Below are 23,749 nucleotides of genomic sequence, written 5' to 3' on the forward strand. Positions count from 1 at the left end.
GATAAAAATGTAAAACATGGAAGTGGTAGTGGAAACTGTCTCCTCCTTCGGGTTTGCTTTGGATAACCTGCATATTCCTTGATATTTTAACAAGAAAAACATACTTCATGTTGTATCTTTAATACCTCATTTCATGTAATAAAGGACTGTCTCAGAAAATTTGAATATTGTGATAAAGTTCTTTATTTTCTGTAATGCAATTAAAAAAACAAAAATGTCATACATTCTGGATTCATTACAAATCAACTGAAATATTGCAAGCCTTTTATTATTTCAATATTGCTGATCATGGCTTACAGTTTAAGAAAACTCAAATATCCTATCTCCAAAAAATTGAATATTCTGGGAATCTTAATCTTAAACTGTAAGCCATAATGAATGAATTCAGAATGTATGACATTTTTGTTTTTCGTAATTGCATTACAGAAAATCACAATATTGTAATTTTCTGAGACAGTCCTGTATATTCCCCAATTTTGTGTTATAAAAATGAAGACTGCACCACAAAGGTCTACCAGGAAATGTAAGTGTGAGGATACTCTAATGATGTCCTGACAGTGGAGTGTGTTGCTCTCACCCAGACAGCGGTAGGGGAGGACTATGTAGGGGTGAGTCTGGCAATGACCCCAACCTCTCTTGCACCAGGCAGGGATGGTCACGGGTCTTTTTGACTCCTCTACATGGGAAATTGGGAGCGCTGGGTACATCTGGATGTACAGGTTACATGCAGAGATGACAGACACACAGAAACAAATAGGGGGACGGACAGAGCAGAGGGAGTTTTAAAAGGAGAATCGGACAGGGAAAGGTTCACAGGCGTTGGTACAGAAGAGGAGAGGGAAGAACAGAGTCAGTCGGGAGAAGACTAACAGGGGAGAGTCATGCAGAATAGTTTCTGAAACTCTGAGAAGCATTCTCTGAAAGCCATGGTACATGTACTTATCTTTTCAGAAAGCACTTCAGTAGATCAAATGTGATATCTTCCATTTAAAATGCAATCCAGATTATTGGAGCGCAAGATCATATAGCGATTTAACATTGGTAGAGATGTAAAGGTTTCAGAGGCAATCAATCGCTATCTTTACAAATATCATGCATAAAAGGAAGGCTCTGTGTAAAAGCCGCTGCAGATGCATTATTTGTCAGCTAATCATGTTAGAGGCCATTCAGGCTCATCGATGCTGCTATCTGAAAGAGCTGTGCTTATTTTGGCCTCCAGATGGCGCTTGGCTGCTTAATTTCAAAGGAAGAGAATGCAAAGGGTATTATGTGTAGCACTGACAACTTTAAAGCAGTGTACACATACAGAAATGGGCAACAAGAGGAGGACAGGCAGATGGTGGCACAAATGAAATATTGTAAATATTCCAAAAGGCCACCATCACTCCACTATATATATGTTAAATATATGGAGTTCATGGGGCAGGTGTGAGACAATTTGAATTAGAGACAATTTAAGTGAATTTTGCCTCATTTTCTTTATATCTTAAAACAGTAATATACATGTTCATGCAACATTGTTCTAAAGCAATTATCCTGTTTTTGAGGTAATGCTGATGCAGGTTGGAGCTGTTTAAGTAATCCTTGTATACTGTATTCCTGCACATTTGGGAGCCCTACCTCCTGACAGTAGGACAGGATATCACTGGGATCTTTGAAGCAACCCTGGCGGCCCTGAGGGTCCGGCTCCCACTGGCCCGTCTGAATGTTCATGTGAAGGAGCTGACGGCCGCAGAACATGGCAATCTGCGGCTCTGCCACCTGGGGACCCGGCCCGTTCACCTCAGCCATGGCCAGCGCCTAGAGAGCACAGGGAGGCAAGAGATGAGTTAAGACACACCCCGTGGCAGAGAACATTTCATCTGAAGCTGATCCCGAGGAAGATAATTCCTAAATGCCATCTTGCACTATCCAACATTCGGCCAAGGGGTGTGAGACTAAGTGGAAGGCTGAAAGGGCAAAGAATCGAAGAGAGACTGTAGAGGAGTCTAATGGACAGGAGAATCGACTGAAGTGTGCTGCTAGCTTCGTGAGGATAATGGTAAAACTCAAATCCGGAAGATCCATAGGTATGTCTAACTCAAACACCCAAACGGTGGAAGAGCAGTAGGGATGGGCGGTATGGACTAAAAAATGTATCACGATTATTTCTGCCATTTATCCCGATAACGATAAAAATGACGATAAAAAAAATACCAATTCAACTCCACCTTTTTAACTGAATCTATCTCGCTCTCAGATCCGCCATGTTTGTCATCAACGGGAATTTATCTTTCTTTCTTTCTTTCTTTCTTTCTTTCTTTCTTTCTTTCTTTCTTTCTTTCTTTCTTTCTTTCTTTCTTTCTTTCTTTCTTTCTTTCTTTCTTTCTTTCTTTCCTTCCTTCTTTTTTCCCTTCCTTCCTCCTTTCCTCCTGCTCTCTCCTTCCTTCTTCCCTTCCTCTTTTCTCCCTTCCTTCCTCCTTTCCTTGTTTTCTCCCTTCCTTCTCCCCTTTCCTTCCTTCCTTCCTTCCTTCCTTCCTTCCTTCCTTCCTTCCTTCCTTCCTTCCTTCCTTCCTTCCTTCCTTCCTTCCTTCCTTCCTTCTTTCCTCCTGCTCTCTCCTTCCTTCTTTCCTTCCTCTTTTCTCCCTTCCTTCCTCCTTTCCTTGTTTTCTCCCTTCCTTCTCCCCTTTCCTTCCTTCCTTCCTTCCTTCCTTCCTTCCTTCCTTCCTTCCTTCCTTCCTTCCTTCCTTCCTTCCTTCCTTCCTTCCTTCCTTCCTTCCTTCCTTCCTTCCTTCCTTCCTTCCTTCCTTCCTTCCTTCCTTCCAAAAATCAGCTTTACACAAATAAATCATCAAGGGGAATTTATCGTTTTTACCGCGACATGACAAATTCTTATCGTGAGGAATTTTTTGACGGTATATCGTGAACAGTAAAATATCGCCCATTCCTAAAGAGCAGATACAAAGACTGCCGGACTGGGTTCCTTTTACCGACATCTCTGACTTCATATTTCTGGTTACAGATGAATAGTAAGGCAAAGAGAAAAAATATACAAAAACACCTAAAAAGATGTTTCCCTATCCTGCCCTTCCTTCCCTCCTCGCTCGGCCTCCTAGGATGCTGTTATTGATCATGGATATGTTGCCTGGGCCTGGGGGAGGGCCCAGGGGACCCCACACTGAGGAACAAACAGCAGCTAGTGCTGGGAGTCAGGTGTTAATACAAGCTCATTGACCGATGCGCCACTTCACTACATTAACACACAGGGCAGAGAGACAGAGAGAGCCAAGGGAGGAATAATGGAGGAGAGGAGATGGTGGCTCTATAAACAGCACAAACATGGACTTGCTCCACTTTAACAGACAAAACAAATTCCCCAGAATACCTTGTAGTGTCATAAAAAAAAATCCTTTGTGGTGCATGTTTACCAAAACGTGTGTCTCCTGCAGTTCATGTAAAGAATACCTGTGTGCGATTCTCGATGCAACGTTTGACAGCAACATTCCCAGTGGAAAACATATAACAGCGTTAACTTTCTAATCCTGAAACTCCTCGCGAAGGCTTCCCGCAGTCTACCGCCTGTACACAGCTCGTATCCTTTCATCTGCTCTGACAGACAGAAAGATAGACCTACTGACGACAGACGAGGCGAGCGACGGCGAGCCAATTAGAAGCAAGATGCCCACGGGGAAGAAATCGAGGAGAAAAAAAATATGGGAGAGTGACGCCTGATCAAAGGAAAGCCTTGCTTGGGCTGAACAGAGCTAAAAGTGTTTGAAGTCCTAATTAAAATTTATACTGAATAAAATAAATATATAAAAGCTCAGAGTAAACTTACAATAAATATAATAAGCCCTGAGTAGTCTATGCATTCTAATCACACTAAGAGGAGTTTTTGTTTCCGCATGTCTAAGCACATTTCTTACAAATTAACGAGCTGCTTTTCATTATTGCTCACCATTTCTTCAAACACATCAAAGGTTTTAGCACTTTTGACTTTCAGGACACAATAAAATCTACTATTCAGTTCAAGTAGTTTGAGAATCAGTAACAGAATATCAGAATGACAGGGGGAGATCTTATTGACTTTATTATTAAATGTAGTTCAGTCTACTATGTGATGTGCTATGGTACAGATTCAAGAATGTATTTTCTCTGCTTTGAATGAAAAAAATGTGAAAAACAACATGACAGACATGTTAATTGTTTCCCCTCACTGTTTGTTTGAATCAATTCCAAGAAAAGCATTTATTCTCTAGCTCTGGTTGTCAGCACTTTCAGACATGTTAAACCATCTCAGGCAACATTCAAGTTACTTGCAAGTTCTTACGAGCCAATAATCACAGTGTTAAAAAGATTCCTGGAAATATAAATGCTTAAAATGTTTAGAAAACATATAAAAATGAAAAAGAAACCAATACAATTACTTAAGGTCTGATAAGGTAGAGATATAATGTTAACAGAGATAATCATATATGCATCTATAGTTAAAAAGTCGATCACACAAGTGGATTTATTCAAACAGACAAATAACTTTCATAGTGAATAAAGAAATTAAGGTTTCTAATCAAAGGAAACTCAACCATTTTTTTTATAAAGAGAATTTGGATTTTTTGACTAGTGAAGTCTGTGATGAGGAAAAGTAAAACACTACTGAAGCTGCTAGAGCAGTCTGTCTAGAGCAGCAGCTGAGTAAATACCTTCACGGATATATCTCTTTGAGCCGGGGAAGGTCAGTACCACAAAGACAAAAAAAAAAATAAGTTCCGGATATTTGAGAAGATAACCCGGCTGCTTCGGCTCTCTCATTCTGCCTGCTCTCCACTACAGCACTTGCAGAAAATCAATGCTGAGCGACTGCAACTGTATCGCCACGTTCCTCCCGATCAATAGTAGTCCATCAGGAGACTGAGGCCCTGACCTCTAGTCCAGCAAGGAAGCACTACCAACCTCCAGCCCGATCTGGCACCCGATCAGATCTCCCTCCTGTGATAACCCTTAATAATAAATACTGTACCACCAGTTCTGTTGTTCAGCGAAGGGGGAAACCTCCTGTTTGATCGAATTTGAATTACAGGGACAGTATGACGCCATAGAAATAGATTTAGTTGTATTTTACAACTCTATTATTACAAATTGCTTTAAACAGATTGGTAGGTCACTGGACCATTTTTTTGTCTAAAGAAAATAAACTAATTAAAAAAAACACTTAAAAGCTCTTGTAGTGGGACATATTTTAAAAAAGAGTACAAATGTCACTACTTGGAAACTTGAAAAACGTTTTACACACCCCAAAAAAATTCTTATCACAGCATTTTGACTCTGTTTGGGGATTTCCAAGTCTAAAAAGATGTCATTCATCCAGGATTTTGTGACATAGACCTGAGATTAATCCATCTGTCATCCTTATTTCTACAAAGCTTCACATTATGGTGCATTTCAAATGTACTGAATAAAACATCCATTTTCTATACCTGCTTTATCCTTTTCAGGGTCACGGGGGTCTGCTGGAGCCTATCCCTGCTCATTACAGGCGAGAGGCAGGGGTTACACCCTGGACAGGTCACCAGTCCTCGCAGAGTTTTCCAAACAGGTGATTGTAATTATGATTTGGCACAAAAGCCGAATCAATGAAAGGTTGAGTCTTTGAGAAGCAAAGATGGATAGAGGATCTCCAATTTGTCAACAAAGGGATGAGAAAAATCCCTGAACTGTTTCAGAACAAATCTCAAAAAACGTTGGAGGGACGCTGCATATTTCTCCTTTAATACTACACAGTAACACATAACTCAACCTGGAGGGATTCCAGTGTGTAAAATGCAAAAGTGCAGGCCTCAGCTAGACACCCGTGATCGCCGATCCCTGCATCGAGAACCGTCGTTCATCGTCCAGAACTGCTATTCATCAAAGGCTGACGTGACCACAAGGCCAGGAGATTATCATGGGAATCCTTTGCCAACCGCTACGATGCAGAGCAACATTCACAAAAGCCACTTAAAACTTTGCTTTGCACAAAGTAAGCCTAAACTTATCCTCGTCCAAAGACCACTTACCCTCCGGTGATGGCAGCATTAATGAAGTATAGTGCACTGAGACTCCTGAGCCTTCAAGGCAACATCTTTCTCTGGGATGTCCGTGTATTTTAGTGAGTGAGTGACCGATGTGTGGAGAATAAAAACAAATAAGCAACCATGATGATCCTGTGATGTTGTTAATCTAAAGACGTGTTGGCAGAAAGAATTGTGATATCTAAACTATCCCTGAAGTGCATTTCGGCTCACAAATGTTTTCATTATTTTTGGTCACGCCGTGGAAGGCTAGAAGCCTGGGGCTCGGCAGCCGTCCATGTGAAGGGTTGACCTGGACAGAAGTCTGTGCTCTCAGAGGGCCTTTCTAGTTAAAACATAATTCACCAGTAAGCATTATTTAAAACATTCTTTTAAAGGATATTTTGAAAAAAATAGTTAGGTAATGGTCAAGGCAGCAGTTGAAATGCATTTCTCAGAATCATTTGAGCTGTTCAGTATCTGATTGCTCAATTAAATGAACAGACGTGGACAATGGTCCACTATAGAGAGATCCATGCTTCCATTCACAGCTAAACATAGTTTTCTTGTGCCTTGATTAAGCATTTTTGTTCATAATTTGAAGCACCGCATCTGACAGCATGCTATTTCAATCTTGAAGCCAATTAGACTTGAGAGTGCAGTGGTGTGAGCACTGCAGCGTGCATCCAATCTCATCCAGCTGGCTTCACAATAAGGCTTCATGATCTCTCAGCAGTAACGCTACTCCAGTAAAAAGCCACACTGCTCCGTGTCTCAGTGAGAAAATACTGTGGAGTACCGAAGCATCGTTGTGCAGAATAGTCAGCAAGCACTGGAGGGGGAGGGGGGTTCATAGGCTGCTAAGGCTCTCTCCTTGACGACTCTGAGCTCCACATATCACGTCCAAGTGCTGATGAGGCTGAACAGGCAGACAGCTCAGAGGGCTGACAGCTCCCCACTGCAGAAATGCAGCATCATTAATAACAACCTGGTGATAGAAAGCCAGAGAAATCGATTGGCTTTCTGCCTTTTCACCCGAGTCCTTGCCTCTGTTAGCTACCTTGATCTCCTATTATATCTCTTCTCTGCTACTCAAACATTTACTAACTACCATACATATATATACTTCCTGTGGAAGAATCTATGCTGCGGTGTCAAATCCACAGACAAAAAAAGAAAAAGAAGAGAAGAAAGATGCACCCTGCTGTAAGCTTGGCATGAATACTTGTGCCAGCAAAGGGCTGAGTTTGGGCCAGGGCAGTGCATTTACATGCTCCACCACCACCTTCCATCTTGTTTGAATTAATTTTTCAGCACCTGTTCCACCCTTATGTTGCAGGATGACTTCATCCTCTATAATGATGCAATCTATTGGGCCTGGCAAGCAAGCCAGAGCAGAGGAGACGGAGTGGAAAAAGCCCACCCTTGATTTGTCACATTTTACAAGCTGCTGCCGGGCCGCACAATGACGGACCAGACCAAACGGTCCAGCAGACGTACAGACTTTCAGTACGACTGCACAGGGAACAGATGATGTTATGAAAAGCCACAGTCATACAGGGCTTTTTAATTCACAAAGGCCTTGATGAATTGTGACTGATTCTGTTTTTGATTCTGCTTTTATGTCTCTGAGTTACATGGATCTGTCATATGTATATTTCTTTTTTGTATATATTGCTCTCAGTTATCTTTCTGGAAATAGCCAGAGTGTATGTACTCATAAGCACAGGCACACTTATGTATTGCATTAAGTCATAATGGGTTAAAGCAAGGATATAAACATGATTTACCTTGATATTACACTACAATATAACTACAATACCACAGCAATGGTACGGTACTATACACACTTTACATTACAAGAACAACCAACCGAAGCATCAGTTATTAATCCCTAAAAAATTCCTCTGTACTCTTGATAATTGTATGTTTTGGAGTTCTATGGATCTATAAACAAATGCAAATCAGTTCTGCCAACATATCCACCAGCAGAAAACGCCAGTTTGCCTGTGTCCTTCGACTCTGCAAAACTGACTGGTGCACTCTGCTAAGTCTAATATATGACTAATTGAATCGTAAATGTTCACACCAGAGAGAAATTCTGCAAAAGAGAAAGATCAGCTTAAGCATGACCGCATGCAGGCGGACGTATCCGAATGGTAATGTAATTACTTTCAATAACTTTCAACAGCTTAAGAGAGGGAAATGTAATGGATTTCATCGGCCTTAAGCTGGTCAGTCTCATCTGCTGGTAACCTGGTGGCCTCTGCACGGTCAGGGGTGAGTTTCTCTCCATCGGCTGCACCTCGTCTCAGTGGGTCACCATGCCGACCAATAAACAGAATAGCATTTACAATTACATTTACAATTTTGTTAAAGGGAGAGTGTGGTGTCTTTGAATGAACTGATTACACTTCAGTTGTAGTTTGATGTTTTAGGTTGAGACAGAAACAGATTCTGTGCTATTACCGCCTAAAACAGCACATGTGAGCTCTGCCATTTACGAAACAAAGGCAACCCCCACTACATTGCCTCTCATCAATTTTTTTGTTTGTATCGTACAGTGCATGCAAGTAAGTGGTACAGCCCCACCCCACAGGCATTCAGGATTGGTTGCTCCAATTTACATTGATCCCAGTGGCTGTTCTGACGTGGCCTTTCTGAGACGGTAGGTCCTGCTCTCCAGGGAACAAATACTCAGCCCTAGTGTCGATGGTGGATTTTTCTCATGTGTCTTCTAAGAAGCATTGAAGCATGTCAACAATCGTAAGAATTGTTTTCATTATATGCAGGACTACAATATATTGTGGAGAGCACTATACAACGCTAATAAATAACTAATAAATAACAAAAGAAGTCAGATGTCCTCTTATTCTCTTTTTGGGATATTCAGTTCAACCAAACACACTTAGGTGATCATTTAATCAAATATCTACAAAATTCTAGGATTTTTTAGTTTTTCTGACAATAATGTCTGTTTTTAATTCTTCAGTTTGAACACATAACAACCAGCAGAGATCACGAAATGACTGCAACATTTATGGCACCCATTTCTGATGTCAAAATCCTGATGAGTAAATCCCTGCAGGATGGCCTGTTGCCATCACTCACGTGGAGAACACACCCACACGTATGTGACCCATACTTTAATGACACACACACCAGCCTCTTTGAGCACGTCTTTGTGCTCGTCTGCAGCGCAGATGGCTGAATAGTGGGTGTCTTCCTGCATCTGAGCCCCTCCTGTACTCTTTCTCTATTTTCAATTTTTTCTGCTTTCTTCCAAGGCTAAGCTTAATGTACTCTCACCACCCCTATCCTCGATATCCCTGCTATCCCCACCCCCCTCCCTGACAGCTTTCACACAAAGCGTGACACTCTGCTGTTTGGCCTCCCTTCCAACACTGCTGCTAAATGACCAGAAAGAGTTAGGTGCATTCATCATCGTAATCAAGTTGTTCAATTATTCATAGGCTCCATCAGGCCTCTTCCTGGTGTGGCATGTAGTTATTAGAGAGTGGCAGCATTAGTCTGCCAGACGTTCTTGGTGCAGAACGGACAAAGGAGGATGAAGCAGGCTGGACTCTGTGGTTTGTCTCATTATTATACATCTCTGACTAATGGCTAATTGAAGGCATTCATTTTCTATTCATAAAAGGTTGATGGGCATGGCAGAAAACATAACAATGTGTTTGAAGCCATGTTTCTGCAGTTTCCTTGAGTAAAGCACACATAGTTTACACACGTTTACTGGCTGAGCACCAACTTGGTTTCAGTACTTGACAGCCAGCCATTATGACGGAGGGCTTATGGGTTTGGTTGCAGAGAGTTTTAGATGCTGCAGAGATTTGCAAACATCACAGACTAAGTCAGGTTTCATCGGTTCAGATTACGGCACTATAGCCTCTAGCTGGACACGAGAGCAGATGGCCTCATAATCACTGGGGGTCACCCAGGGCTGCGGCAGATCCACTGTCCCAATATTTGATTTAAATTCAAGTATCACTCAAAATATAGGACATGTCAGCTGGCAGCAGTGTCAGGGACTCCATGGACATCCAGGCTGACACTGCCAAGTGTTTTATGATCATGGCTATTCAGGAATGCAACATGTCTCTTAAGGTTTTAGCCTATAAGCGCACCATAACGTGGGAGAGTGGAAAACAGCGTCTTTGTAGAGGTTGACGTCTCTTCCTATAACCAGCTCTAGGTGTATATAGGCTTCTTTGATCTATAGTAGCATCAAGGGACTCACCTGAAGCTCCATACCCACAGGAACTTCTCAATTTCCAGCTGGGAACCACAATTCCTGTGGTGCATACTCTTTCCAAACACATCCTGCTTCTGTCTCTCTTTATAGCATACACCTGACTTTAGCTTTCATTGTACAGACAATATTAGCACATGTTTCCTGCCTTTTCACATCCTTTCTTTCAGTAGCTTCTGCATATTGATCACGTCTATAACATGTACAATATATGCAGAACACAAAAGGAAACTCCCGGAACTCGATTGGCTGCGTAGTGTTCCCAGTTCCACAGAAGTGTTGAGCAATATTTGGAATGAAACGAGTGATTGTGATACTCGTGTTGCGTAAAGTAGCTCGACATGTCAGCCTCTGAGTACCGCCCACATTTCAACAAATGCTTCTTCTTAGTCACCCAGGGCTGTGGCAGCAACCAGATCCACAGTCCCAATATTTGATTTAAATTCAAGTATCACTCAAAATATAGGACATGTCAACTGGCAGCAGTGTCAGGGACTCCGTGGACATCCAGGCTGACACTGCCAAGTGTTTTATGATCACGGTTATTCAGGAAACCGGCAGCTCAGAAGTGTGTAATGAGGTCTGCACATCACAGAGTGACAACATGTCTCTTAAGGTTTTTAGCCTATAAGCGCACCATATAGTGCTGCTGTGGGAGAGTGGAAAACAGCGTCTTTGTAGAGGTTGAAGTCTCTTCCTATAACCAGCTCTAGGTGCATATAGGCTTCTTTGATCTATAGTAGCATCAAGGGACTCACCTGAAGCTCCATACCCACAGGAACTGTTCCAGCTGGGAACCACAATTCCTGTGGTACACACTCTTTCCAAACATATCCTGCTTCTGTCTCTCTTTATAGCATACACCTGACTTTAGCTTCCATTGTACAGACAATATTAGAACATGTTTCCTGCCTTTTCACATCCTTTCTTTCAGTAGCTTCTGCACATTTATCACATTTCTATTACCACATATGCAGATCACAAAAGGAAACTCCAGGAACTCGATTGGATGCGTAGTGTTCCCAGTTCCACAGAAGTGTTGAGCAATATTTGGAATGAAACGAGTGATTGTGATACTCGTGTTGCGTAAAGTAGCTCGACATGTCAGCCCCTGAGTACCGCCCACATTTCAACAAATGCTTTTTCTGAGTCACACAGCATAATGACGCCATTCTGTGCAGGTTTTCTCCCCTAAAGACATAAAAAAAACAATACACAGTTTGTGTTTTTCACAATCTTTTCCATGGAACCAACTCCTGCAGACATAGACCGTGGGAGAAAAACAACAGCCTAATAATACCAAGAGTCTAGAAACACAAAGTTCCCGGAACACTGCAAAAACGAAACAATCTTGTCGTCTTTTGACACTGTTGATGATGTTGTGCTGTTCCATACAACCCTGCTGAAAATGCTTCACAGTTGAGCTAAACAACACGAGAACACTACCATATTAATGCCAAACACTGTGAGCCTGCAGCTGCAATTTGAAGCTGAACAGCTACCTCAGGAGACTGAAGGAATCAAAGGCTTAGAGGAGATTTGAGCACTGCAGGTCTATGTGAATCATCCCAGCATCAACACAATTGACACTGAGTTATGGATTTTCTAGGCAGAGGAGATGGGGACAAATCTGTATTTAAGCTCAAAATACATACAAATGGCTTAAGTCAGGACGGTACAAATGCCTCATAAAAACGCTGCCATGATAAAGAATGCTTTTCATTGTCAAATCTAAAATGAATAGCTCACCAAACTCCCAAAGACACTGGGACTGCAAGGTTTAAAGGCTCTCTGTTCAGATAAATACAATTTAATTTGCATGCTAAAGATACATAAATACATCAAATCATGCTTGAAGCGACAGGAAAGCCACAATACTTGATCGATTCATTTTCTGAACATTAAAAGTGAGAGTTTTACATCTTTGCAAGACTTGAAACATTCTAATTCAGCCTGAAACCAAACTGTGAACTCGGCATTTTACGGAGACTTGGGAAGCAGCCAGACAGGAAAGATACAATGAATGTATTAGGATGATAAATGAATTTCACAGACGGGTGAACTATCATCGGTGTTTATGGATGCAAAAGGAAACAAGACTGGAGCTTGTAAACCGACATCATCATGCCCTTGAATGATTTAAGTCGATTAAAGCAACCTCAAAGCCTAATTGAAGGCATATTTAGGTTAAAAGACTGTAATTGATCCACTTAAGGACAGACTGTCTCTCTACTATGGCCCTGAAAAACAACAGGCTGCGAGCATCAGTGAGATCTGAAGCCTCTTCCTGGTTCCCTCTTATCTTTCTCTCTGGTTGTCTTTGCGGGAGATCTGACGTTCTCCTTCCGGGATATTCTCTTTTGAATCTGCATGCCATCTATGTCCCAGTTCTGTTTTTCTTGTCACTTCATTCGCTGTTGGAATATTTTTACCCCATTTCATGTGTATCCCCTAGCCTATCTCGCATCTAGTGCTTGTTATGAAAAAAAAAAACCCAATTCTTAAGCTGGAGGGAAAAAATGAACTTGCTGTCAAAGTTTCATGTCTGAGTGGAGTCTCAACTTGTCTGTCTAGTTCAACTTCTTGCAGGGGACATATGATGACAAAAAAAGTCCTTTTTTCTGCGGTGCTTGTGATCATTCATTTAGGTGTCTGAAGTGACTGCGTTTGACATAACATAACCTTTTCACTTTTTCACAGTTTTAGGCCACTTCAGTGAGCCGTTCAGATCTGCAGGGTACTGAGACATCTAAGGCCAAGATCAGAGTATTACGTTCTCCTGTCTTTATCTCAATTACACTTCACATTTTGTTCTTCATGTGCCTCTGAGGTGAGAAGTGTAATGCTTACAAAAAGGAGGAGTGGCCATAGCAGAGTGGAGTAACTGGGTTCACCCCCTTTAACAAGCTGATTTGAACAGAGGTTTAAATGTATGGTTGAAAACTAGATTTTTGTCTATATCTCTGAGGTATTAAGTCTTAATAGTGTCACAAATGTGGCATTAAGACCTCACCCCTAGGTCCCACTGAGAGCTGAAGTGCTGTGGTCTGGTTTTTCAGCAGTTCTGCTCCATCCTCATCAAGACTTCAGGTTTGACTGATTCAGAACTGGAGTGCTGCTTGCTCAGCTGAATTCATGAGGTTACGAGTTTACTCAAAGATTTTCATGAGAATCATGCAGTCATCTGCTAATTTAGGGATGAATATTTCGCCCTCTCTCGTTCTGGATTTATATGTACAAAAAGGATGAGTGGTGTCAAATAAAGTGAGTGAACTGAACCTCTCTTCATATGTGGTTCAAATCTCTTCTAAAACCCTCTTAATTACTTGCCCACAGCCACCACAGTTAATATCTTTGTGCGATTCTAAGCCCGGTCATGGTGTTTTATTTTGAAAATTCACTTGACTCTCCAAGCCATTCTCGATCCTGACTTCCTGCAACCTTGCTCTGATGTAAACTGACGCCGCTTATCCTAAATCCAGCACCAAAGAAGACACAGACATGTAGCAGTGGAGGGTGGGATGCGGATAAACCGCTCCTCTCATTTCTAGAGGGATTATTCTCATTGACTAGAATGACCACAATGCACAGCAGCGCAGCTGTTCTGAGCCACTGGAGTGTTGGTATTAGGAAATGTTGTCTGTTTTTTTTTAACCTTTAACTTTGAACTGATGCATGACAAACCCATCCAATATGGATCTATGTTGTACTGACTCTATATATATACCTTTTTTATGGATTCATCACAAAATGCCAGCTCCCCTGAGAGCCTGTCTGGAAGATTATGTATGACATGTTGAGTAGGTCAACGGAACTGGAGCACATTAATGTGTGCGTGCTGTATATAATTACAAATATTGTGATTATACACATTTGTAAGCTGGAATTTTTCCAGAAGTACAAAAAATATATATATTTTTGGTTTTGTGGTTGAGTCACCCTCTGAAAATAACTGCCTAAGTCATATTTTCTGACCCAAACTGAGCCAAAAAATAGTTTAATTTGTTTCAATTTTTTGTAGAACTTCAAATAAATAAGCCATTATTTGAAGAGGGTGACGATAAATTGCATGCGGCTTTAAGTAGAACGTCAGGTGTGCAAGAGTCTCACTCACTGCAAGTTGGTTCATTGCTGTAATTCAGAGGCATGTGGTATCATCACAGTGAGAACAAAATGGTTTTTAAGTCCCACTGAGATATCAGAACGCACACCACTGCTAATATAAAAGCTCAACATGGTTAGTGTGACCCCTGCAGCCGCAGGAGCATATTGAGTCGATAACTTCTTCTTCCCGGGTCACTCAGAGACTGTATGGCCCTGCGTGGCATCTTTGGCCTTCTGTTTCTGGCAATGAGGCACTTGGTTAATTAACAGCCGAGTAATTAACCAGTGCTGGGTCAGCAGGCTTTGACCTGTCACACCACGAAGAAAACAAATCAAGATTCTGGAAAAGTTTAATCCAAAGAGAAGGGTTTAGTAAACAGCACGCGTGACCTCCACTTCACACCAGCCTCAACATCTGCCTCCTTGTGCGTTTCATCTTTTCTTCTAAACACATAAGCACACTATTTCTTCCTCTTATTAGTCTTTACTCTCTCAGCATCACTTGGCCACTGCGGGTGGTTGTCATGGCAACACCACCCACAGGAGCCAGCTACCTTCCCTGTTACCGTAGCAACTGGTTCCCTACAGAATTTTGAGCATGTCACTCTCTCTCCTCATTTGGAGTCTGCCTCTCTCTCTCTCTTCCTCTCTTCCATGAAAGAGTCAGCATATGTTGGGTTCAAGTTCCTGTTCCCCCGGCAGGTGGTTGATCGTCACCTTAATTGTTGGTTAGTTTTTCTCATCACTGCTTGTTTACACGCTACTGTAAATTACATGTACAGTACTCAGAGCTTGGGCTTATTTCACACTCCCATATGAGTAAAAAAACAAACAAAAAAACGACTGTTTCCTTATGCCAGAGAGTGCAAATCACATCAAAGGAGGTATCAATTTCAGATTGATGTAAAAACTTTTACCACCAACAACAATGCATTAGGTGCCTGAGCCAACAGAGATGCACATGTGACATGTAAAGAGGTGTTAAACATATAAAGACTAAATGTTATTGCAATCTAAAATCAGAAATCCTGAATTAAAAACCACCTCGAGTAAGCAGCAGTAAATCAATAACATAAAGTTTAAAGTGGACTAGATCAACAGTTGTTTTATTGATAATAACAATTAGATTTGGTCTTTTTTTTCAGTCATATTAACAGTGTAAACTGAGTTGAGTTGTAAGTTGTAAGTTTGATTGTAAACAATAATGTGATTAAAAGGTAGCTGAATAAATGAGTCCCTCTAATTCCCACATGTTAGAATATCTTCTGTTTTTGCTTTGATCCATATCACCAACTGGTTATCCTTCCAAGTCTTTCTTCAATAATGATCATATAATTATCATTACAAATAGGGATGTCCCGATCAGGATTTTTTGGCCTCGATTTGATTTCGAGTCCCAATCCGATACTTTCATAACACATTAAAAAGATGATCAAATGCAAAACAAACAGATCCAGGTTGTCCCTCATTTTTATTTTATTCACCTTATTTTTATCATTTTGCACTTAAACGATGCAGTTCTCTTTGAAGTAGCTTGAACAATCAAGTAAAAGTGCAACTAGTAACTAATAGTGCAACTATTGACTAGTATAAATAGCTCAAATTTAAACATACATTTGAATTAAATAAAACCAGCAGCTCAATTTAAAATACCCAGCAGGCATGTAATAAAAATAAGCAAATAAAAGTGCAACAGTGTCATAAAATAAGGCCGGTAATGTGCTTTTTAGACTGTACTCTTACTTCTTACTGTCCTTTGCTGGCTTAAAGAATAAAATGTTTGTGTTTGAAGTGACCTACAATCTTCCTCGCGACAGTTGGCGTGTCCATCACACTGCGTTGGATAAAGCCAACCCTCCTGCACGCAAAGTCGGCAAGAATGGGCGACATAGCCTGTGACGTTTTTCTAAATGCTCAGCTGAGGAAGACGACACAGACGCCAGCCTCATTTGGTTTGTAACTTAACTTTTATGTATTTACTTGCCTCTGCTGTAACACTGCTTTGTGCATGTGCAGATCAACAAAAACAAACAACTTTATTGAACTCAAGTGACACGGCCCACACTCCGCACCCCCATCTCACCCATAGCTTTCTTCATATTAGCAGCATTGTCGCACAAATAACGTGGACCAGTTGCTGGTTGGTACACCAGTTGTTTAGCATTTTTTCCATAGTTTGTTTGATGCACAGATCAAAATTTTGAGAATAAAATATATATCTATATACAGGACTGTCTCAGAAAATTAGAATATTGTGATTTTCTGTAATGCAATTACAAAAACAGAAATGTCATTCATTCTGGATTCATTACAAATCAACTGAAATATTGCAAGCCTTTTATTATTTTAATATTGCTGATCATGGCTTACAGCTTAAGAAAACTCAAATATCCCATCTCAAAAAATTTGAATATTCTGGGAATTTTAATCTTAAACTGTAAACTTAATCAACTTTCAGTTGATTTGTAATGAATCCAGAATGTATGACATTTTTGTTTTTTATAATTGCATTACAGAAAATAAAGAACTTTATCACAATATTCAAATTTTCTGAGACAGTCCTGTATATATCCCTGATTGGGATGCAACGTCCGATTTCGTTCAAGTCGGAAACAACGTGATCGTGCCCGATTTCCGATGTGATCGGATCGGGACATCCCTAATTACAAAATAAAAGGATTGATGCAAATGTCAGTTGGCGATCGTCGGGGCTGAATCCCAGTACTCAGGGATATTTGTCCTTTAAGTATACATCCAGTTTTCAATTTGGATGATGGATATTCGTTTTAATTTGACATTTTTTGTGCTTAAGCCATTAAGCCATGACAAGCCAGACAGTCTGCGGATGCAATCTGGCCTCCCACTGTGGAATGACAGTCATGAAAACGGCGATGGTACCGTCCGAACCAGTTGCTATCTGCTAGCACACATATTGTTTTTATTCAAGGTAGGAAAAATAATATCAGCAACCGATTAAAATAGTATAAGAATACATACACTGTATAAAAAAATATTTACATAACAGCCTTGCGACCTGTCCGGGGTGTAACCCTGCCTTTCACTTGAGCTGGAGCGGCTCCAGCGGCCCCCCGTGACTCTGAATAGGAATGAGAAGGTAAGTGTTAAATTAATGACTGTATAATATGGTCAGCTGTTATCTCCGGCTCATGCTGAGGGAGCCTCTACCTGGTCCTCTTAGGAAAGTCTTTCCAGGATGCCTGGGTAACACCTGCTGCCTCCTTGGCCTCTTATTTGATGTTTATCAACGTTGATTGCTTTTGCGAGCTGGGCCTAAAGCCTCAGCCAATCCTCCTCGTTCCCTGGGCCCCAGGTAGCCCCCGGCTTAGACCTGCCACCCCATAAACTGACTCATCCAATGCGTGTGGACCCCTCCAAGCGACCTGCTCTGACAACTAGAGCCCAACCCTCCCAGAACGTCAGTTTCAGCGCAGTGCGGCAGTCTCACCCTGGCTGTCTGCCACATGGCTCTGGGATAATGAGAGTTGGCCCCGGAGTCCAGAAAATAGTATTTGGACCAGCCCTACTGGTTATCAGAGAATTTGGTAAATCAAGAGTGCGGCACTCCTTCTATACCATCCATTTAGTTCTTTTAGGCATCGTATTCAACAAAAAAACACAAGCAACTTCAACATGGTGCTTTAAAGCACAGTTAAATAAATCCACTTACAAAAATACTAAAAACAATTCTGAGATCGTGTCAGCCCTGTGCTGTTTTGAAGGCTTTACTTTAGACCGAGGCCACTCTGGTGAGATAATGTGCTGGCTGTTAAGTCTGCAGGAGATTAAATATTAGTGTTATCTCATTTCCTCTGGATATGGACTCACCGCAGACTGTCCATTTGAAGGGGAAAATGGTTTAATCGTTGAGACCGTCTCTTTAAATGAGGCCCTCACCAAGGCCTGGAACTCCTATTTATGCTTAAACATTCAATGTGTTTTTCTAAAAAGATCTTTAAGGGGATAGAATCATCTCGGGAGGGAAGAAAAAGGCAAAGAAGTTTATTTATACAGTCAAATTCCTACTCCTAGGCGGTACAACATTTACAGAGATAACAACTGAGATGACTTTGATAAAAAGAAATGCAGAAGTTCAAATAAAACTTTAAAAAGCAAAAAAAAAAACCCTTTCTTTTCAGACCTTTGTATTGCCATCAACCGATGAATCAAATACTAATTATCTCTCCCAGTTACTGCTAGAGTCTTAACAGCAGCTACAACATCACATCTCTTCTTTTCCTCTATTGCTGGCTGCACCACCAGCCCAGTTCTCATCGTGTACCAGTCACTGCTGTGTGCTTAGACTGGGGGAGTCCAATACTGTGGGAACATCTGGTCTCAAGAGACGGGAGGGGAAGCTGAGGACTATTTTGATGGAAATGTACCCTTATCAACAACAAATTCCATCCTAACACACGTTAACCCTGGAAAACAGGGTTAAAGACGACTCTTGGAAATGAAGAATTTGACTTTGAAATGCTTTGCTTACATCTGGTGCTTACTAATTATAATGAAAGGAAATCAAATATTCAATAACGATGCAGTTTAACCACTCAGGCTTTAATTCTGATAAGCTGTTAAAGAACAGTGGTCAGATGTAAAAGAGAAACAGAATCAGCTTTTGGAGAGACAGAAGCAACAAAGAGAAGAGAAGGGCAGAGAAAAATAAATGAGGGGTGAGTTTGCATGAATTATTCAAGGACAAGCCCGTACACATAAAGAAAGCAAAAAGATGTCACTGGCCACAGAGCTGGAGAGGCAGATGGAGCAGCAGCGTCTGAGTAGGGGAGGGGCGGCGGGTACCGCTGGGATATGGCGGAGAACAGAGGAGGCTGGGACAGAGACGGAGAGGAGGACTGGGGAGGGGCAAGGCCAAGGAGGAGAGGCGTGGGGGTTTTCTTTTGTGTTTAATTTAGAGTGATGCAAGAGAAAGGCCCTGAGTAGTGAGGGAGGGGCGAGGTTACATAAAAACAGGTAGCATGAAGAGAGAGGCGCCTGGCCTCTGAGTGTTGAGAGCGTGTGTGACAAGGGCCAAAGTCCTGTCAACAAGCGAGAGCCCAGACCTTCCAGGGCTTTCAATTATTGATGCGGCCTCTGCAGTGTGCCATCTTTATCAAGCTGCAAATGTGTGCTGAATGTGTATGTCTTTGTGTCTACTTCTGCATCCTTGGTCTTTGCTAGCATGTTACCCATACTGTGTGTTGCATGGACAAATATTCCTTACATGTGATAAAAGATGCGATTGCATGGACGCTGTGAAAGCAAAACAGATCTGGGTTCATGCCTCGTGTCTTTAACATTGCTAAGTGGGCTAAAGATTAATTACATTTATTTTAAATCTGACAGTGTCATTTGTATTATCAAACAATTTATGGAATCGCTAACGCCTATAGCATGAGGGGAAGGGGCGTGCCCTCTCCCTGTCAGCCAGACCCCCGTGATCTATGAACCCTCAAAAGGCATCCGTTGAAAACTGTCATTCATCAAAAGCCGATACAGCAACATGACTAAGAGATTACTTTGCTCAAACTTTTGTGAAGTACTACAATAGGGAGTTGCACTTACAAATTCACTTAAAACTTAAATGGGGAGAAAAAAAAGAAAGGCCTCTTGTCCAGAGGTTGCTTCAACCTCTCTGACCTCTGGGGCATCTGGGATTGATCATCACACAGTGGAAATCTGTATTGACGTCAGATCAATCAGTATCCTATTTTGGTCCAGGGGACTGGGGAGCCCAGTCCCCTGGACCAAGGATGGGAGATGTCACCAAGACAAGGCCTGTGACAGCCTGGGGCTCTAGCAGTGTTGTGAGAAAAAATGTTAATATGGTAAAGAGGTTTAAAAGGGTTACTTTTCCAAGTGGCGTTTTTTTTCTTCTTTTCAAATAAGTTTTATGTCTAAAAGGCAAAAGTGGTTGCATAAATATAGTTAATCTGGAAAATCATAGTTTATTTTCATAATGTCTTCAGTGAAAAAGAAATCTAAGGTGCAGTCAAAATCTTGTCTTTGTTGTTGTTGTTATTGTTTATTTGCATTTCCATAAAGCCATTACTCATAGCGTGATGGGTTTAGCTCCAGCAGATCCCCGTTATCCTGGACTGGGATAAGCGAGTATGGATAATGAAAAGTCTTGACAACAATAAAGAAGAAGAAAAAAAAAAGTAGTTCAGTTTACATTGGTAGGGATGCAGCCATGCAAAAATCATACAAAGGACTATATTGTATCATTCAATGCCTTATAAAAGTAGGTGTTTCCATGCATCCAAGCAGCGTCACAAAACAAGAACAGCAGATTTCTATGTAATAAGAAAGCAGTTCCCCCATATATGAAATTTCAAAACAAAGGGCCAAATAATGTCATACTCTACTAAGTTTTGTTAAGTTTGGAGCATTACATCAAAGGTTATTGGACATTTGAGCCACACCCACATATTTGATTGGCAGGGACAGACCTGTTTTATTGGGATATTAAAATGATTTTGAGTTTTGTAAAAATGGGATGAATGGCTTCAGGTTGGTTATTATTATTAGTTCATCATCACAACCTGCATACAAACTTTGCAAACTTATGCCGTCTGGTAGGCGTTACAGAGAACTTTGCAGCAAAACCAACCGTCATATTTGTGCAATATCTTCATATCTGTAAATATTGGTTCTGTCTTGTATACAGTGTACATATTTGTACATTTATTTTTTTATTACTAACCTCGAGAGACATCAGATGAATCAGATTCCTTGATTGTTTGCACAAACTTGGGGAATAATGATTCAGATTCTTTACTACTACTACTACCATTTAGCAGACGCTTTTATCCACTTACATGGACTTCCATCTGAGAGAACAAACACACCATTTCACCCGGGGAACAATTAGGGTTAAGGCCTTGCTCAAGGGCCCAAGGTGGTTCTTGGTTGCCATTCTGGGACTTGAACCTGGGTCCTCCAGACCCCCCTCTGTAGCTACTAAACTACCACCCCCTACTTCCAGTCATTTCCAAACGACAGAAGATGTTCCCGAACAGAAGTGGGCGTGGTTGTAGGCCTCTTGGTTGTCCAGATATTAACCAAAGTCCAAACGGTGTTAATGTAGAGGCCTGCAGATGTTCCAATGATTAACAGGGATGGTGCAAATCTGTGGCCCAAGTTTGGTGCATGATCAAGAGATTTTCTTGCTCAACTGATTAATTGAATAAACTGGAAAAATATAAATCAAAAGCTGCTGGAACCTTAAAAAAAATGTATCCAAAGTTTTTATTGTTTAAAACCTATTAAATGATCAGAATCGAGATGGATGAAGACCTATGCTGTATATTTGATCAAATAGACAACATATCATTACAGGAAACAGAGTTTTTTCCACAATTTTATTAACAATTCAAGTGATTAGTTTTGCAGCTAAACAATAATTAGGTTTCTGCTATTTTGTCTTGCTAAACAGTTGAGATGTACATTTTCTCCTGAATGCATTAGTACTAGAGTATCTTTACATCTTACTGAGAACAATATACTTGATTCCTCTGCTACTACAAGAGACCAGCGACCAGTGGATGAAAGTATTAATAAAAGCCTGCCTGGTGATGAGAAAAGTCAAGTTTTTGTTGCCTTTACAACACTGTTCAACATTTACTTTTGTTTGGTCTCTCACTCAGTTACTGTCTTTCTTCCAACATTCATTTTTTGAGTCCTCAGTGAAGTCTACCGTGTTGTCCACTGTTGCTCTGTGAGCCAGTTTCCTGGGACAGATGTAATCCAAGGTTACTGTTTTTTACTTTGGGACAAGAGACTGGCAGAGCTAGACCACACTTCCAAAATTCTACAATATTCCTTGAAATAAATTTAAACTGATAGTGTAATGTGAAAACCCCTGCCTGTATTGCTTATATTTAAAGACTGAATGAATTGTCAAAAGTATTACACCATTGCTCTCAATCTAATTTGAAAGAAATGTTCTGATTGGGCCATTTTGGGTCGTTCTGTTCCAAAGGAGGTGGTTACATAAGGTATTTTTAATCTGACTAGGCTGTTATGCTGATTAGTAGAACCTCTGCAGCTAATGCTGTCAGACAACTAAAAATTGTGTATTGCTTCTTTCATACTTCATGCTCCACTTTGTTACAGATCTCTCCCTTGTATCTGCCAGCTGCTTGAGCACACCCCACCCTGCAGCTCACACAACACTCTGCATGCTCCACATCAACTGCACTCTCTCCTCTGTTTTCAAATCAGCTGCGGTACCAGAGCAGTCCCGTGTATCTCCACCATCCCTCAATCTCTTCCACTGCTCTCTCTCTCTCTCTCTCTCTCTTTCCTTCAGAGCACGGAGGACAAGCGTTATCTCCACACTGCAGATGTCTTTCAGAGGGGCCTCCCACTGGCTGCGGGAGGACCGAACAGCTCGTTTTGCCCTGGCATTTAACTTTTCCACAGAAATACAAGCCATTAGGTTTATGGAGACAGTTACGCTGGGCATGAGGACCACGGGGCTGTGGCGATATCTCAGCCCTGCAAGACACCCGAGAGCAGGAAGTGCTGGATTTCATAAAGAAGCCTGTGATATAGTTTTCCAATCCCTCTAGGTCATACGGGACAAACTTTTGATTTTGCACACATGCATCTTCTTCCGCCCACATCCAAAACCCACAATCCCATCCAGGTTTGTTATAGACACAGGGGCAAGCAATTATAATCTTGATAAATGATCTGAAGGTTTTTTTATTTTTTTTATTTTTTATTTATTTATTTTGTTGTAAGCACTTTGAGATTTCCGAATGGAAAGTGCATTATAAATTAAATTCATTATTATTATTATTATTATTATTATTATTATTATTATAATTTACGTGCTCCCGGTTTGAAATTGAATTCATTCATTAATTTATTCATGAATCTCAGTAAAGATGTTTTATCCCCCAATTCATACAGTGAATTATCTGGTTATCATATGAAACAGAGGATATTAGGTCATCAAATCCAGGACCTCAGGTGAAGCATAAAATCACAAACCAGCAAACATTACAGAAATCTGAACTGGGATCAAATCCCTTTTAACCGAAGCCCATGATTTAACATATTCCAGAAAGCCCAGAAGAAGAGATGAGTCATCTTAAGTGGGATTTGGTAGAAGCGCCTTAAACCTCGGATGCCATGAAAACGTGCAAATGATGACAATTTATTTTTGCTGCAAAGCTGGAGGAACTCTGTTCCTGCAGATACGTGCACGTACGTACGACTGGCAGCAAGAATTCAAATGAACCCCTCCAAAGCAAAACTATGAACTACAGAACACCACACACTGTTTAAGTTTGGTAAACTGCAACAATGGCCCAAAGGATGC

General features: G+C 41.0%; 1 protein-coding gene across 4 annotated transcripts in view; it reads right to left on the reverse strand.

The window, feature by feature from the left end:
• aplp1 (amyloid beta (A4) precursor-like protein 1) overlaps positions 1–23,749 on the reverse strand; it is a 42,290-nt gene that overhangs the window by 12,949 nt on the left and 5,592 nt on the right. For all 4 annotated transcript variants that reach the window (XM_061716552.1, XM_061716551.1, XM_061716550.1 and 1 more), the window contains exons 2-3: positions 1,621–1,800; positions 578–707 (exon numbers count right to left, since the gene is read on the reverse strand). In XM_061716552.1, coding sequence (XP_061572536.1) covers positions 578–707; positions 1,621–1,800 — 310 coding nt within the window. The remainder of the gene's footprint in view (positions 1–577; positions 708–1,620; positions 1,801–23,749) is intronic.

Source organism: Cololabis saira, chromosome 3, assembly GCF_033807715.1.
Source record: "Cololabis saira isolate AMF1-May2022 chromosome 3, fColSai1.1, whole genome shotgun sequence".
In the NCBI taxonomy this organism is placed as follows: Eukaryota; Metazoa; Chordata; class Actinopteri; order Beloniformes; family Belonidae; genus Cololabis; species Cololabis saira.